The 17,385-nt window shown below is 50.7% G+C and overlaps 1 protein-coding gene and 1 long non-coding RNA gene across 5 annotated transcripts in view; both read left to right on the top strand.

Moving 5' to 3' along the window:
- The window catches only part of ARRB1 (arrestin beta 1), a 74,767-nt gene that overhangs the window by 34,872 nt on the left and 22,510 nt on the right, over positions 1 to 17,385 (top strand). For 2 of the 4 annotated variants that reach the window (XM_059410958.1, XM_059410950.1), the window contains exons 1-3: positions 10,511 to 10,760; positions 13,671 to 13,701; positions 15,505 to 15,565. In XM_059410958.1, the coding sequence (XP_059266941.1) occupies positions 10,705 to 10,760; positions 13,671 to 13,701; positions 15,505 to 15,565 (148 nt within the window). In that variant the 5' untranslated portion in view covers positions 10,511 to 10,704. Of the gene's footprint in view, positions 1 to 497; positions 630 to 10,510; positions 10,761 to 13,670; positions 13,702 to 15,504; positions 15,566 to 17,385 lie in introns of those variants that run through there. The other 2 variants (XM_059410978.1, XM_059410968.1) reach the window with 2 other exon arrangements.
- Positions 996 to 2,615, top strand: LOC132024485 (uncharacterized). Its single transcript, XR_009406250.1, has 2 exons — positions 996 to 1,136; positions 2,299 to 2,615. It is a non-coding gene; the product is annotated as an uncharacterized LOC132024485 (long non-coding RNA).

The raw sequence follows: 17,385 nt of genomic DNA, 5'->3' as shown, positions 1-17,385 counted from the left end.
AGCAAGTGAGGGTGACATGGAAGGCTTCCCAGTAGAGGTGTCTTTATGGGACAGTCTGATGCACAAGAGGTGCCTGGCTGTGATGAGTATCCCCTGGGGTACAGAGGGACTTCACAGCAAGTGAGGGTGACATGGAAGGCTTCCCAGTAGAGGTGTCTTTATGGGACAGTCTGATGCACAAGAGGTGCCTGGTTGTGATGAGTATCCCCTGGGGGATAATGTGTAGAGGCTCCCCTGGGCTGGGAAGAAACACTTGAGAGGTCACTCCAGGGAGCCCCTGTTCATGCAGGCCCGACTGCTGGAGTGGACGGGCCCCAGGGAGACCCTCACCTTCTGTCTGTACACAGCTGAGTGCGGTCAGCCCAGAGACATCCGCCCTCCAAGGCCCGAGAAGCCCAGAGGAGGAGAGGAAACAGGACGCGTATCAGGAACGCCTTTTCCTTTTCTTTGTAACTAACCCCCTCACTCGGGGCTGGGGAGAGCTGAAGGGCCTGCCCTGGTCTGGCTGTTGCTGCCTCCAGCCCCCAGCTCTGGGTCCTACACACACAGCCTTACCCGCCCCCTTGGCTGCTGCTTCTGGGCTGGTCCCTCACTTCACCAAAACTCAGGACTCTCATCTGTAAAATGGGGTAAGACTTCCTATCTGCCTCACATGGAAGTTTGTTTTTTTTTTCCTCTCTGTGTAGGATTTACATAACTTATTCCTTTATTCCTGAGATGGACATTGAGTACCTAGGAGCTTTGGGTTGGGCAGGGGCATGGAACAGAAGTAAGGAACAGATGTGGACAGACAGGAAGTCCATGTGGGACTTGTCTGGGGAGCTGGAGGACATCTGAGTGGAGATGTCACAAAGCTGGTGGGTGTGGGGTCAGAGAGGATCTGGCTGGAGATGGGGTTTGGACTCACCACCCTTGAGTGGCAGCCAAGTGGCTGGGTGGGTGGAGTCACCCAGGGAACTGCTTGTCATGCGCCCTGGGAAGGAGTGGAGGGCCAGACTCCGGAGGCCACAGCCCTCAGGGCTCAGCGTACAGAGAGCTGGACACAGAGCAGGGATGGGGAACCATGCAGCCAGGGCTCCAGTGACCAAGAGGCTGGTGGGGAAGGGTAGGCCACAGAGGATGAAGAAGGAGTAAAGGTAAAGGTACTGAGACACTGAAGAAGGCGGTCAGTCAGACTGGCATTCTTTCACTGTTTGCATGATTTCAGATACTATTGGTCTCTGCCGACCAGAAGTCTCCTTATGTGTGTGTATGTGTGGTGTGTGTACGGCCTGTGTGTGGGGATATTAGAGTGAGGTATGTGTTGCAGGCGTGAGTGGTGTGTGTGTCTGTGGAGTCCGTGTGCGTCTGAGGTGTGGCGCACATATGATGACGTGTGTGGTGTAGGTGGCAAGTGTGCACAGTGAGTGTGTGCTGTGGTGTGTGTGATATGTGGGTGCTTTCTGTATGTGTGGTGTGCGTGGTGTCTGTAGGTGTAGGTGAGGGATGTGCAGTGTTTGTGTGGTCTCTGTGGGTATGTGTGGGGTGTGTGTGTCTAAGCATGTGTGTGTATGGTGTGTGTGGCACTTGTGTGTATGAGGGGTGTAGACTTCGTGCACATTTGGATCCTGGTTCCACACTGCAGAAAGCAGGCTGGTGCTGAGCCATCTACCTGGGCTGGAAACTGACCAGCATCTCCCAGGCTTGTGAATTCCCTTCTTTACTTAGGGTTACACCCAGTGGTGTACTGACAACAACTGGCTGTCCAGAAGACAGCGGAGGTGATGTGGTGGTACTTGCCACCAAGTTCTCCCACCAAGGAGTTCGCACTACTAAAGTGATGTCATTGAACGTGGGGATGGGGAGAGATGCGCAGTAGGACACCATCCGACAGCATTCCCACGGCGGCATAAGTAGCCTCAAGAGCATCGTAGGGAAATTTAGTGAAATTACAGTAATGATAAATTTGGAGTATGTATTCCCTTTGTTTTTAATACAATTTATTTAACTCTAAGTTTAGAGCAGGATTTCTCACTATCAGTACTTTGGGCTGCAGAATCTTGCTTGGTGGTGGGAACAGGGTTGACCTATGTCTTGTGCAGGCGGCATCCCTGACCTCCATCCACTGGATGCTGCTAGCACCCATCCTCCAGAATGTCTCCAGACGTTGCCAAATGTCCCTGGTGGGGGATAGGGGGGTGGCGCATTCACCCCGCCATGGCGAGCCATGGCAATGGCTCTGTTCTTCCCATACGAGCCTCCTCCTGCCCGTCACAGGCACCTTGTCTGGCTAAATATGAGATGGCTTTTTTCCCTTAGAATTCTTTCTCAGAGAAGAGCTGCCACCCGAGGCCATAGCTTTCAGTCTGGACAGAGCCCCTGACCACAGAAGACGTTCAGCCTCTGACCCGCTCCTGGGGAGGTCAACACAGAGTCCGAGATGCGCTCTATAGCAATCGGCTCTGCTGTTTTATGACCCACTAGAAGGAAAAAATTATTGCTTCTGAATTACTGTCTCATTTTGATATGTTATTCTATGATCCTAAAACTTTGTATGTGCGAATTGGCAAAACAACAAAACAACCAAACCCAAACAAATGAAACTTCAAATAAAGTCTTCCTCTGGGGACAACTGACTGCCTTGTGTCTGGGGCCTCCCTGTGTGTCCTGGGCTCCCGCTGAGGCCCACGTGCCGTGTCTCCTCCTGCTGGCCAGGCTGCCCACCTCTGATTTGCCACTTGGCCCTGGTCTGTTTCTCCCCAGCTTCATGCTTGGGGGTTGGCTCTCTTTAATTCCTTTATTCATTCATACAGAATATTTATTTAGCACCAGCCATGTACCGAGGAAAGTAAATGATTGAGGGAAAAGGCTTCTGATCTCTGCAGTTTCTCAGTGTTGCATGGCTGTCTCCAAGGAGAGGTGGGATACAAGCCAGTGCGGATGCCGAGGGGACATGGGTGCTGGATGGGGGAGGGGAGGGACAGGTGCTAATGTGTGTGGGTGGCTCTTTTGTGCCTGGAACCGAGCTGGACATTATACATCCTCTCATTCCGCCCTCCCACTGTGCTTTTGAGGGAAGCTTTGTTTATTTGTGGAGCATCTGTCTTCCTGCTCCAGAGTGTAGGTACCCTGGGGACAGGGCGCAGGGGCCTAGATCTCCTGGAGGTAAGAACCATGGCAGGCCAGAGATTGGAAAATAAAAGGATGAAAATAAAGGAAGGAAGGAAGATGGATAGAAAGAGGGGAGATGGGAAAGAGGCAGGAGAGAGGAGCCAGCACAGTCCCTCTGGAGATGAGAGCAGTCAGCACAGTCCCTCTGGAGATGAGAGCAGTCAGGGAAGGCTTCTCGGATGAAGTGACATCGGGAAGAAAGGATTGCAGTTGGGAGAACAGAAGGAAAGGCTAGTACAGAAAGAAGAAATAGGGCATGTCCCCAGAGATTTCTGAACTGTGAGGGTCTAAACTGGGAAGAGAACATTACAAACTATTATTTTCCATCTGAGACCAAGAGGAAGACAGACAACTAAAAAAACTTGCCTGGCCCAGCAAGGGTAACATAACTATCTCTTCCCACCCCAAGGCCTTCTCACTCAAAGGACATTTAGGCAAGAACTCTCCACTGGGTGCTGGAGGGGGAGGGGAACAATGATAACAACAATCATCATATTACCAATCATGTTGGCTTCCTTTTATCAGTTCCCTGCTGTGTACCAAGTCCTCGTATGTGCCTTCATGCTGTGTGGTAGATAGCGCCCCATATTCCTGACGGGGGGAAAGTATGCCTCAGAGAGGTGCTAAACTCACCCGAGGACACACAGGATTCCGGCCGGGTCTGCCTGCTTTTCCGCCAGCAGTCTTCCCTAAGCTGAAAGAAGCCTGAAGAGTATTCAGGTGCGGTCTGTGGGCTCTTTGGGATCCAGCTGCCAGCCCGCTTGTTGAAATTTTTATTAGCCTTTGATGTTCAGATCTCCAGTTTCTTAGGTTACCAGCAAATGTGCCACGCTTCTTTAAGAAACTCTCCTCTCTCTTCAGGGCCACTTGGTGGGCCCCCTCCTTCCTGACTCTGCACCCTGAAGATCTGGCTCAAGGCCAGAAAAGGGAACCTGGGAATCCAAGCAGAAGGGGGAGGGGTTGCTGTCAGCTCAGAAGCCAATGGGAAGTCCAGAGGCTGGGAGCGTGACTTGGTCAGAGCCCCCATCTACCACCCTTGCCCCGCAGCCCTGCCAGACACGCTGCCCTCTGGACACAGGAGCCTTGCCAGGTGTCGAGCTGCTGCGATAGGACAAGAGCACCAGGAATCTGGGGCTCCCCTCCCTGTCTGGGACTCTGTGCACGTGGACAAATCTCTCTGAGCCTATTTCCTGGCCTCCGCAGGGACCCTTCCCTCCCTTGGGTTGTGATTTCTCCATCTGTGGAATGAAGCAGGCTGTAGTGTGCTCCCTCAGGCTCCCCAGATCTGTGAAATGAGGGTGACATTTCCTGTCTTCCTGCCCTTTCGCCCTCCTGGACTGTCCTGAACTGCAGGTGCACTAATGGTAGGTAAACAGGCAGGCGATGTTCTGACACAGGGCGGGGTGTTCAATTTTGCCAGAGCGGACGAGCTTTTACATAAATAACTCTGCTACCAGGGAGCGTGTGATAAGGGCCCTAGAAACCTCTTTGCTGCCATAGCCACCTGCTCTTCATGCCTCCCTGCTCCCTGATGGCTGCTCTCACACCCAGAAAGTGGGTCAGAATGTAGGGCAGAAGGAATGCCCCCTTGTGTTGTCCCCACCCTGCCCAATTGAGTCCATGATTGCCTATCAGGCCAGGGATAGAGGAAATTTATGGGGTTGGGGGCACATCTGTGTCCAAAATACAGTCCTGGCCCATCATTCTCCCTCCCCCAAAGGCCCAAGGCTCCCTATTGCCTTCTGATTAGGGTTCACGTTCTTTAGCTTGGCATTCAAGGCCCTTCACACCTAGCCCAGGACCTGATGGATGGAGGTGCTCCATGACTCTCTGGGCTGTGAGTGGACCTTTTTCTGGTCTGTCCTCCTCCCTGGTGCTCCTCTCAGACCTGCAGGACAAACAGTAGCCACACCAGCCTGCCAACCACCTCCTGAGCACGGCGTGGACTCAGTCGCCCTCTCCAGACCTTGGCCTTCATCTCTGATTGTTCCTCAAGGTCTTCCTCATTGCCCCATCCTCCCTGGAAGCCTTTCCTGACTCGCCAGACAGAAACACACGATTCCACTTAGAAGGGAGTGTGAATGGTTAAAGGTGTGTGATCTCTGGAGCCCGACGGCCCTGGGCTCCAGCATGTAGCTACACCCCTTACTAGCTGTGTGAACTTGGGAAAATGAGACATCCTCTGTCTGTGTCTCAGTTTCTGCATCTCTGAAATGGAGATGGAGTCGTACCTTCTTATAATGTTGTTGGAGGAACACAAGAGCTGATATTTATGATGCACGTAGAGAAGTCCCTGGCACCTGGTTTCTCTCCAGGGTGAGTTTTCCGATGGTGATTGAAGACTGAGTAATATTTGAAGGTCTTCCCCCATTCACTGTATTTGTTGCATTTTTCTCCACCATGAATTTTCGGTTGCTCATAAAGGAGTGAATTGTAACCAGCACTCTTCCAGTTCACTGGTAGTGAACCTGCATTCGTGGGTAGTCCAGGATGAGGTTCCTGGACCTCAAGTTCTATCTGATATTGAGTAAGACAAGTTCTGTCTAAATGATTCCCTGTAAGTGGGGTTTCTCTCTGGTATAATTTTCTGATACTGACGTCATGACTTTGGATGTTATTTATTGGAGTCTTAGGTTTCTCCTCTGGAAAAAATAGGAATGTTTAGATGGAATAACAAAATATCTTTTTTTAAATAAAGATTTTATTTATTTAATTGACATATACAGAGAGGGCACAAGCAGGGGGAGCTGCAGGCAGAGGGAGAGGGAGAAGCAGGGAGCCCAATGCGGGGCTCGATCTCAGGACACTGGGATCGTGACCTGAGCCGAAGGCAGACGCTTAACCGACTGAGTTACCCAGGTGCCCTGGAATGACATAGTATCTTAATGTGTGTAAAGTGTTCACCATAGCACCTGACTCCTAGGGAGAGCTTAATGCATTGTGGCCATCGTATGTGGTTGGTTCATCTAATTTGACTATGCCATGGTCATTGGTCAGCAGGGACCACGAACTGCTCGCCTTAGTACCCCCAGAGCCTGGCAGTGACAGAGGCTGTGTGAAGGTGGGCAGGTGAGTGATAAACTTTATCAAAGCTGAGTAGAGGAGACCTGTTTGGGATACACCCGTTGTATTCTTGACTTAGCCTGATAGTGGCCGGGACCCTGCCCCTAGGAAGCATTTTCTAAGCTTGATTTTCATAGATCCTAACATCCAAAAAGAAGGATAGCTCCAAGAAGAAATCTCTGGAGTCTGCTAGCCAGAGAAGATCATCATCAACCCACCATCTTTTTAAACTTCATCCATCCTCACTTTTGACCATTCTCTCTTAAAGAGTTCATTCATTCATTCAACAACATTCACCCCCTTGTTATTTACTGAGCCCCTACTGTGCCCCAGGGATTGATAACACAAGTAAGATCTGTGCTCTCACTTATGTAAGTGAGGCAGAAAGTAAGTAAACAAACCACTGCCAAATGTGGGACATGCTGTGACTCCCTGCCGGGTGTGGGGCTTGGAAGAGTCAGGGAGGGCTTCCTGGAGAAAGAAATAGCTGAGCAGAAGACAGCACAACAGTTCTCATAGCTGGCACAGCAGGCCCGGGAGGCATCTGAGCAATCACAGAGAAACAGACTCCACAGTGTAAAATCACAGAATCAGAGACTCTAACATCAAAGGATTCAGAGTAATAGGTTCCATATTTCTCTACTAACAATATTTTTTTTTTCCAGGCTGTTCTTTCACCAAGACCTGAGACGTATCTTGTTAGGGAAGCCCTGGCATCTTTACAAAGTGACTTATGCCTATTGAAACACAGAAAAATAAGATCTATAAAGAAGTGGGTTGGTGGGTGGAGGGAGTCTCCTTCAAGCCCTGGTAATATTTGGGCGTGTTTCCTTTCCTTTCACGTACTTTTTGGGGGTTTGTTTTTAGTCTTTTATTTTTTTTCAATTGATATAATTTACATGCTGTAATAGTCAGAATTTTTCTGTAAAATGTAGTGGTTTTTAATATATTCGCAAGGTTGAATAACCATCACCACTGTCTAATTCCAGGACATTTTCATCTCCCCAAGGAGAAACCCCCTACCCGTTAGCAGTCACTCCTCATTGCCCATTCACGCCAGCCCCTGGTAGCTACTAACCTGCTTTCTGTCTCTATGTGCTTCCCTATTCTGGACATTTCATGTAAGTGGGATCAAACAGTAGGTGGTCTTTTGTGTCTGGCTTCTTTTCTATGACATGTTTTCAAGGTTCATCCATGTGGTAACAGGAATCAGTATGTCATCTCTTTTTATAACTAAATAATATTTCTTTAGATACCACATTTAAACAATACATTCATCAGTTGATGGGAATTTGTTTTTCTTTTTCACCCTTTATGACTTATGAATAATGTGTGCTGTGGACATTTATGTACACATTTTTGGTGGGGATCTGTTTTCTATTCTCTAAGATATGGACCTAGGGATAGAATTTCTGGGTCATACTTTCAGAGGAACAGCCAAACTGTTTTTCCAAGTGACCCCACCGCGTTGCATTCCCACCAACAATGTATGAGGTGAGTTCTGATATCTATGCATCCTTGAGAACACTTGTTATTGTCTTTTTTTGGATTGTAGGTATCCTAGTGAACATGAAGTATCTCATCATGCCTTTGATTTGAATTTCTCTGATGATTAATAATGTTGAACATCTTTTCATGTGCTTATTGGCCACTTGTGTATCTTCTTGGAGAAATGTCTATTTGAATCCATCACCCATTTTTAATTGGGTTAATTGCCTGTTTATTGTTGAATTGTAATAGGGTTTTTATATATCCTGGATACTAAACCGTTATCAGATACATGATTTGAGAGTATTTTCTCTATTCTGTGGGTTGTCTTTTCACTTTCTTGATAGTGACCTTTGAAGCTCAAAAGTTTTTAATTTTGGGCGCCTGGGTGGCTCAGTGGGTTAAGCCACTGCCTTCGGCTCAGGTCATGATCTCAGGGTCCTGGGATCGAGTCCCGCATCGGGCTCTCTGCTCAGCAGGGAGCCTGCTTCCTCCTCTCTCTCTGCCTGCCTCTCCGACTACTTGTGATTTCTCTCTGTCAAATAAATAAATAAAATCTTAAAAAAAAAAGTTTTTAATTTTAATACAAGACAAAATTTTCTCTCTCTCTCTTTTTTTAAAAGATTTTATTTATTTATTTGACAGAAAGTGAGAGAGATCATAAGTAGGCAGAGCAGCTGGCAGAGAGAGAGAGGGAAGCAGGCTCCCCCTGAGCAGAGAGCCCGATTCAGGACTTGATCCCAAGACCCTCAGACCATGACTTGAGCTGAAGGCAGAGGCCCAACCCACTGAGCCACCCAGGCACTCCAATTTATCTCTTTTTAAAGTTGTCTATGCTTTTGGTATTATATGTAAGGTTACCATTGCCTGATCCAAGGTCATGTTGATTTACACTTAGGCTTTCTTCTAGGAGTTTTATAGTTATAACTCTTAGATTAAGTTCCTTGATCCATTTTGAGTTAGTTTTCATATATGGTGTGAGGTAGTAGGGAGTCTAATTTTTTGGGGGGTGGGGGCATGTGGATATCCCGTTGTCCCAACATCATTTGTTGAAAAGACTGTTTTGTGTTTTGTTCCCCCATTGACTTGCTTTGGCTCCTTTGTCAAAAATCAATTGACCATAAATATATGGGTTTATTTCTGGACTTTCAATTTTGTTCCATTGATCTTTGTGTCTATCTTTATGCCAGCCTCACACAGTCTTAATTATTGTAGCTTTGTAGTATGTTTTGAACTTGGGGGCATAAATCCTCCAAATTTATATTTTTTCAAGATTGTTTTGGCTATTCTGGACCTTTGCATTTCCATATGAATTTTAGGGCCACCTTTCTTTCTCTTTCTTTCTTTCTTTTATTTTATTTATATATTTGAGGGAGAGAGAGTGAGTAAGCATGGACAAGCAGGTGGAGGGACAGAGGGAGTAGGAGAAGCAGACTCCCCGCTGAGCAGGAAACCCACCCGCCTGAGTGCGGCTCTATCCCAGACCCCAAAACCATGACCTGAGCTGAAGGCAGACACTTAACCAACTGAGCCACCCAGGTGCCCCACCCTGTTCATTTCTGGAAAACAACAACCACAACCACCACCACCACAACAACAACCAGCTGGGATTTTGATAGGGATTACACTAAATCTATAGATCAATTTGGGAAGTATTGCCATCTTAACATTAAGTCTTCTCATTCTTTCTTTTGGTATTTTTGGATATAAAGTTGAGCTCATGCCAAATATGTTGTTTTGAATCCTAACTTACATTGCTTAATATTCTGTTATAGGCATTTCCTTGTGTTTAAAAGATGTAAGAATAATTTTAGTGCTACGTAATATTCCATTGTTTAGCTGTACCACACAGAATCATAAACTTTTGGTTTTTGGCTAATCTGTCATGGGCCCCTCATGATGCAGACACAAGGGGACACTGGGAGGCCAGGTGGCTCACAAAAAGCCAGCAGAATATTCAAGGTATCCCCTGCTACAGGTGGGGAATGGGGCTCACTGGAAAAGACAACGTTCTGGTTACTGGAGAGCTGACCTGTCTGTCCACCTTGGGAGCACCACCCTGAGGGAATCAAATCAGAATGTTTTAAGCTACGAAGTTTGCAGTCATTTGTCACAAGCTTGGTAGGAGACAGAACGTGTAGTAGCCCTTATGTGCTTCTCCCCTGAAGTGATATGTGACACTTCTACTCCTTTCTTGTGGGCCAGAGCAAGCCACGTGGGCATGCCTAACTTCATAGGACTGGAGAAACATGCCCAGCCTTACAGGGAAATGGCACATTGATGAATATAGTCATATCTGCTCTACCCCTGCTCTCTGTGTGTCTTGCTGATGTCTTCTATTCTAGTCCGTGGAAACAAAACAAAACAACAAAGTGCTGGTGGCAACCCCCCCCCCTTTTTAAAGATTTTATTTATTTATTTGACAGAGAGAGAGATCACAAGTAGGCAGAGAGAGAGGGGGAAGCAGGCTCCCCGCTGAGCAGAGAGCCCGACATGGGGCTCCATCCCAGGACCCTGAGATCATGACCTGAGCTGAAGGCAGAGGCCTTAACCCACTGAGCCATCCAGGCGCCCCTGGTGGCAACTCTTTTAAGTTGATTTTGTGATTCACTATTGGGCTTCGAAGCCCTGATTAGTAAAACACTGCTCTATAGACCCTCCTCCGAGAACCCTCATGGAACACATGACACGCCCTCGATATAGCTGATTGGTTCAGGCAGGGGGGCACCTGACCAAAGCCGATCAATCAAATTCCTCTCCTGGGAATTTGGAATTGGGCCATTCAGCCAGTTAACAGTGCGAAGCTGAGTGAGAGGCTGAGTAGAAACAGGGTCGAAGTGAGCCGCATGCGAGCCAGAATGACGGAGGATCAGAAAAGGCCTGAGTAAGCAGAGAGAGTTGGTCCCCAGAGACAATGGAGCAGCCGATCAGAGAACAGCACAGCCCCGAGAACATGCAGCCCCAGGGGGAGAGGCTGAGAGAGAGCTACCACCCAAGAGGCTGATGGCTTCCCCATTCGTGGCTCCAGCACTCCTGCGTCCTGCCTGCGCGTCCTTCCCGTGAGAGTTTTGTCTCCTTATTCTCCTCCCGCCTCCTTTCCTCTAGCCACCCTCGCTGGGTTTCTGTTCCTTGTCTCCAGGGAGCTTTAGTCTTCTAGAACCAACCCCTGGTGTTTCTCTTACACGGGACTCAGCTTTGACTCTTAGAATCAGGCTGGTGGGGCATGGATGGGTCTGAGGGGGTAGGGGGTGGTGGACCAAACCCAGCTAGCCCACAGTCTTGCACGTGTGTCCTTGCCCTTCACGGTGGACAGGCAGAAGCCATCTGCGTGGTGCTGCACAATCTCAGGGTCCAGGGAACTGGAACACCCCCCCCCCCCCGCGGGGGGCGTGGGGGGGGGTTTCCTGACAGTGTTGGGGTCAGGAAGCCAGTGGGGTTGTTTCAGGGAGGCCTTGGCTATGCAACAAAGCGGATAGGACATGGGCTCTGGAGACACACAACCAGAGTTCACCTTCCAGAGCCTCAGTTGCCTCATCTCTGAAATGGGGTTGTTGAAGGATCAGCAGTGTCCGGGAAAAATTACCGAGAGGCAGGACTAGGGCAGAATATGGACTTGGGGCATGGGAGGCTGCTGTTGTTGTTTGAGGAAGCTGTCAGAGTCCAGGCTTCCTGAGGAGGTGGCCCTGGGGGCTGATTGAGTTAGCTCAGGACGTTCCCCACCACTGGCCATGTTTCCTGCCCTCGTCGCCCTCACTCTCCTTCTCGTCTCACACGCACCTTTCCGTCCCTTTGCCCTCCCCTCCCCTCCCCAGACTCATTTCCCCTGTTTTCTGTGTTTCCCCGAAGCTGATAAAAGAAAATAAATAAATAAATAAATTTTAAAAACACCTGCTTTAGGAAAGCAGCAGAATTGGATATAAAAGTACTCAGCCTCTGGAGGCAGACAGAATTGGGTCTGAATCCTGACTTAGACTCTTGGCTTGCTCTGTGTTCCTGGACAAATTGCTCCATCTCTCTGAAACTTGAGTTCATTATGTGTAAAATGGGAGTTACATTTTACAGTGTGTTAGGAGAAAGAACTAATTAGGCGCTCAACAAATGCTAGTTCTGTCTGTCTTACTGCCCTTCCTCCTTCCCCCCCTCTCTTCTCGACTATCGCTTATGCTGGCCTGGATCCCAGCCCCCACCTGTGGTAAGGATGCCCCTCGCTCCTTTCCAGGATCACCTCAGTGGCTTTCCCTGACTCCCTTAGAACTCAGGCATTTGTGTTCTCTCCTTTCTGTCAGGCCCCAGGCTCCCGAGAGGTGGGCTGAGGTTTCTGGAAGCAGCTGGGAACCCTGTGACTTCTCTGGTCTCCTGGACACAGGTCCAGCCCTAGCTTGGGAGCTGCTGGTTCAAACTGTGTGATCTGTATTTTTTTTCTCACGTTAGTGATTATTACACCCCAGCTGACTGTGGCATTTTCACACTCCAAACACTGATAAATATTTATGAGGAGGAGAAAAGCCCAGAACTAGGGTTGGTGGAGGGGAGAGAAGTGCCAGTGCCTTCTTTGCAAGCCAAGCTCAGCCCTCTCAGTGGTCCCTTGCACCCTAGATGTTAGGGTGGGAGTGGGGTGGTGGGGTCCAAGGAGGCAGAGCAGAGCCACCCCCCACCCCTTCAAGGAGGAGCGACTGTCCCCATGGCACTGTGGAGCTCACCCCACCTTGCCCTGGTGGCCTGCTGCACTTCCTGCTCCTGGGGGCCTCTTCCATGCTCCGGGTTTTTGGCTGGTTTGTTTTATCTCTCATTCCATCTGTTATGCTCACACCTGCAGGGCAGCTTCCCTCTCCCCTCCTCTCCCTCCTTCCCTCTTCCTCCAGTACATTCTCTGGTCTCTGCCTCCTTGCTTTTTCTTCTCTCTTCCCAACATTACTCTGAGCAAGTCTGGGGCTAGATGATGGGATTAGGTGAGGGGGTCTCAGGCTCCCAGACCAAGCTGGGGGAGAGGACAGGGCCTGGTGGAGACTGCAGTGTGCTCTAGAAGGCCCAGAGAGCACTTCGCAGGAGTTGGGGGCTGCGTGTCTGCCTGACTCGGTGTCCAGTGCCCTGCTCTGTGGCCAGGGGCACATCCCCTGTCTTTCCTGGGCCTCAGTCTCTCAGTTGATTCCTTCACTGATTCCTTTGGCGCCCACTCAACTAATATTTGTCAAGTGCTTGCTACCTGCCATGCATTAACACAGATCTATTAAACGCCTACTAGGGACACCATTCTAGGAACTCAGGACACATCGGTGGAGAAGAAAGTTCAGGCTGTCTGCCTCGTGGAGCTGGCATGTTAGCAGACCAGACAGGCATAAATTAGCAAGTCACTTGAGAGTAGGTTAGCAAGTGCTGAGTGCTGTGGGAAAGTAAATAGAGCCAGAGGAGGAGAGGGAGTGCAGGGCGTGGCCATGGTGAAGCCCCATCACAGAAGGCATGGGGCTGGGCCAGCAGATCTGTGATGGGGCAGGTACTGCTCGAGCAAAGGCCCTGAGGCAGGGCCAACTCACCCTGGTGAGTTGGAAGAACAGCAGGGAGGCACTGTGACTGGCAGGGTGCGAGAGAGTGGGAGCTGATGCGGACGGGTGAAGGAGGCAGAGAAGACCACTCTCACAGGGCTTTTCTTCTGCATGAGCTGGGAGGACTTTGAGCAAATGAGTGGCAAGGCTTGACATGTCTTTTGAGAGCCCCTCAGCCTGCTGTGTGAAGAGGAGGCTGAGGGGGCCACGGCAGATCCCACGAGAGCTACAATGGCCGTTAACAGAGGCTTGGGTGGGGTAGCACCGGAGATGGTAAGATCTGACTGCAGATGCTGTTTTGGCTCTCAAGGTTTGACAGTGACTGGAGATCACTCCAGGTGCTTGTTCTCTGTCCTGCTGAGGGATGGCGTGTGGAGATCTCCCACCCGGCAGGATGCACTAATCCTAGCTTCCTCTTTTTGTCCACAGGGTGTTCAAGAAAGCAAGCCCGAATGGAAAGGTGAGTCCATAACAACCGCACCGCAGCTCCTCCCTGGGCCCACATTCTTGTCTTCTCTTGGGCATTTCTATTGCCCATGCAGGACCCCCGCACAGCCCCGTCAGTCCCTAGGAGCTGTCTGCCACAGGGGAGGGACTCTCAGGGAACTTTCTGTCTGAGGGGGTTAGTCCGACTCCTCTGGACTTCAGGGAGCCCCTATTCCAAGCTGAGGCACAGCCTCTCTTAGAGACACTTCAGTGCAAGTGTGGTCATTAGACTAAGTGCCAAGGGCCTCAGAAGCACTGGGTCCCCTGGTATGAGAGGCCACTAGAGCCTCTCCTCTGAACCATGGCTTCACCTAGTTTTCTGGAGCAGCTCCCAGGACCTGCCCTGCTTTCTTTCTTTCCACAGGCCCCAGGCTCCATCCTGCTTTCCTTTCAGTTCAGCAAATAGATATTACTGACATCATTCCCTGTCGGGTACAGGCCTGGCCAGCGGGGCCCGGGATAGGGTATACTGAGACAAATGAGGTACGGCTCAGGCCACTCCCAGCCAGACGGGGGAGGCAGACACAGACACCCATTACTTCAATGTGTGGCAGCAGGGGTGAGATCAAGGGATGCCTGGGGATGGCAGGACCCAGCCTGGGCAGTCAGGGATGGCTTCTCTCCAAAGAGGCTGCGTATCCAGGCAAGGCAGGGTGAAGAAGGGCATTCTAGGCATGAACATAACTCACCGGGAGTGTGGAGGCATCAACAGCAGTTGAGTTGGAATGCCCAGAGGGAGGCTGGGGGATTGGGAGCTGAGGGGAGGCAGTTGCCGGGTACAGGAGCTTGGACTTATGGCCTGGGCTGGCAGATAGCACTGCGTTGCACCCAAGGAGATACCACGCATCCCTGTTTGCCCTTTCCTGCTGAGCCAGGATTCCATCTTAGATGCCTTCTCCGCCCAGAGTCCCTAGGCAGCCCCCCTGACCTATCAGAGCTGGCATTTGGAATGAAACCCTTTTGTCATCACCTCTGGGCACAGCAACCATTAGAGGGTTTTCAGACAGGAGTGACAGCACTGAATTTGCATTTTAGGAGAACCAGTTTGGCTAAGGAGGGGAGAAAGGCCTCCAGTCCAGAGCCATGGAGGGGGCTGGTGTGTCTGGTGCGTTGTCCAGGCAACGGAGGCTGTGGGGAGGAGGAGGGTTGGACCGAGACAGAGGGGGTGAGGGGGAACTCTGCACGATGCAGGGACTGTGCAGGAACACGAAGTGTCTGGCATGACACTCTGGATCCTAGCTCTGGAGGGTCTTCCCAGTAGGGCACTGGCTCCTCGTTCCTCATTTGCCTCGAAAAACCAATCCTAGGATGAGTGGAACCTGGCCAGACTGAACAGGGGCAAGGAGCAGTGAGGAGCACAGAGCTCAGGGTTGTGAGCCTTTGAGCCCATGCTGAGTTGCCCTTGCTGTCTCGGAGATGTGCCCAGCACCTCCTGGGCCGCAGACTTCTTTGCTGCTGCTGCTCAACGCTCAGCAGTCAATCTTGGTGTGAAGATCTCAGGCCTCAGTGTCCTCATCTGTAAAATGGGAACAGTAACAACTGCTTCGAAGGGGTTTAGGATAAATAGGCACTTTCAAAATTGTACAAGGGTTTGGTTCGTATTAGGGCTGGAGCTCAGGTCTAAGTCCAGTGTGGACTTTAGTGTGGACTTGGGTTGGGTTTTGTGGTTGCAGAAAGCAGCTCCCAGGGTTTCCTCCCAAGCAAGGGCTGGGGGCTTTTCAGGGATGTGTCCTCCAGGTCCACAGCTGCTAATGTCCCCTGTGCCTCTCTTCCCCAGCTCACTGTCTATCTGGGAAAGCGGGACTTTGTGGACCACATCGACCTCGTGGACCCTGTGGGTGAGTGTCTGTAGGCTGTGGAGGAAGGTGGGGAAAGGTGGAGCTGACCTGGTCCCTTCTAGGGAAGGGAGTGTTAAAGCCACCTGGGAGTGGCCCTCAGGTCTCCAGACGGGCCTGGCACCAAGAACAGGAAGTGAGTGTCTTCCTGTGACCATTGGCAAGCATATACTATGTTTACTGAGCAGCTCCTTGTCCCTCAGCGAGGATTATGTGAGTGGAAAGTGCAGGTGGATGGGGGGGGCCTGGAGCGTGGCCAGATGATCGTGAGGACGGTGAGCAGCCACCAGTGCGAGGCTCATTACACACAGACACTGAGGTAGCTCCATGATTATCCCTGCTTTGCTGCTGGGGAGAATGAGGCACAGAGAGGTCAAGTGACTTCCTCCAGGTCACAGAGCTAGTGGTTTGAGGAGCCTGGATTCAAACCTGGGCGGCCTGGGTCCACAGAACCTTTGTTCTGTTGCATCCTGATGGCAAAGGTGGGAAGAAAACCTTGGAGCCTATGAAATGGGGGCTGTACTCATGGGGGTCTCAGCATGCGCCGGATTGGGGCTAAAGTTACCTTTCAAAGTATTACTCTAGCTCAAGTTTTCTCAGCCTCGGCACTCTGGACAGTTTGGGCTGGGTGATTCTTTGTCCTGTGCGTTGTAGGTTGGTTAGCAATATCCCGAGGCTCTAGCCATTAGACCTTAGGACTACCCTCTCCATCCCAGGAGGACAATCAAAAATGTTTTTGGACATGGCCAGATCTCCTCTTAGGAGGTACAGTCAACCCTGGTTAGTATTCTAAGAACCATAGCTCTTGTTAGAAGAGCCTGACCTCACTGCCTTTTTTCCACAGCTATAGGAGGGAGGGAGGGAGGCCCAGAATTATCCCTGTTTCACATAGGGGGATGGTGAGGTCCAAAGCGGCTCTGATTTCAAAGGGACGAGACCAAACCAGAGTAAGGCCAAAGGAGGTGACCACTGGGGAGGATGGACAATGGAAACTGCCTGAGGCCAAGTCCAGGTGAAGAAACTAGATGTGTTACGTGGGGAACATCCACAGAGAATGTGGCCTCTGTTACATATCCCTGGAGTTGTCCTGGGGCCAGAGGGCAGAAGTGAGCATGCGGTTCCAGAGCCGAGGTGGGAGCAGAGAGAGCATAGCTGGCAGGTTTCGGTTCACTGGGAGGAATCCCTTTGTGACAGTGGGGGAAGGAGAACTGGGGAGTCCCTGGGGTCTCTCTGCTGAGGGGGTGTGTACAGGGCTGTGGCTCAGGGAGGTCAGCCCCCGTTAGGCCCTCCCTTCCTGGCCTGGAGTAGGATGACCCCACTTTTCCTCCCCTGTGCTGTGGGGACCCTGTCCCCTCTGCCATTTTCATCTCCTTGGTAAGCTGCCTCTTGGAGGGAGTGAGCAAGCATCCCAGTGTTTATCTATGGCTTGCTACAAAGCATAGTTTCCGGCAAACTACCTGGGGCCAGGGCTGTCCCTACCCATTGACCTATTAATGACAGCAGCGGGGTGGCACTGAGGCTGGGGGGCAGGGAAGGAGCAGGAGGGAACCAGCTTCTCCGGTGCACACAGGCACCCCGAGAACTATTTGGTCAGTGTTCTCAGAGCAGAGCAGCTACTTTGAGCCAGGCCCTGTGCTGGGCCCTGGGGATCCCAGAGAGCTCTGGGGGCACTGTCCAGAGTTGATCAAATGATCCACAGAGAGAAAATATCAGCCATGACATTTGGCTGATTATGAATTCCCAATGCATAGCTATCCCCTAGGGTTCCCTAGGGTTCCCTGTTAGGCTCCGGCGCAAGTCTGAGACTCCCGTCACATGCGCGC

Source organism: Mustela nigripes, chromosome 1 (genome assembly GCF_022355385.1).
Source record: "Mustela nigripes isolate SB6536 chromosome 1, MUSNIG.SB6536, whole genome shotgun sequence".
Classification (NCBI taxonomy): domain Eukaryota; kingdom Metazoa; phylum Chordata; class Mammalia; order Carnivora; family Mustelidae; genus Mustela; species Mustela nigripes.
Note: the sequence above shows the minus strand (reverse complement) of the source record. Positions and strands in the feature narration are given on the sequence as shown.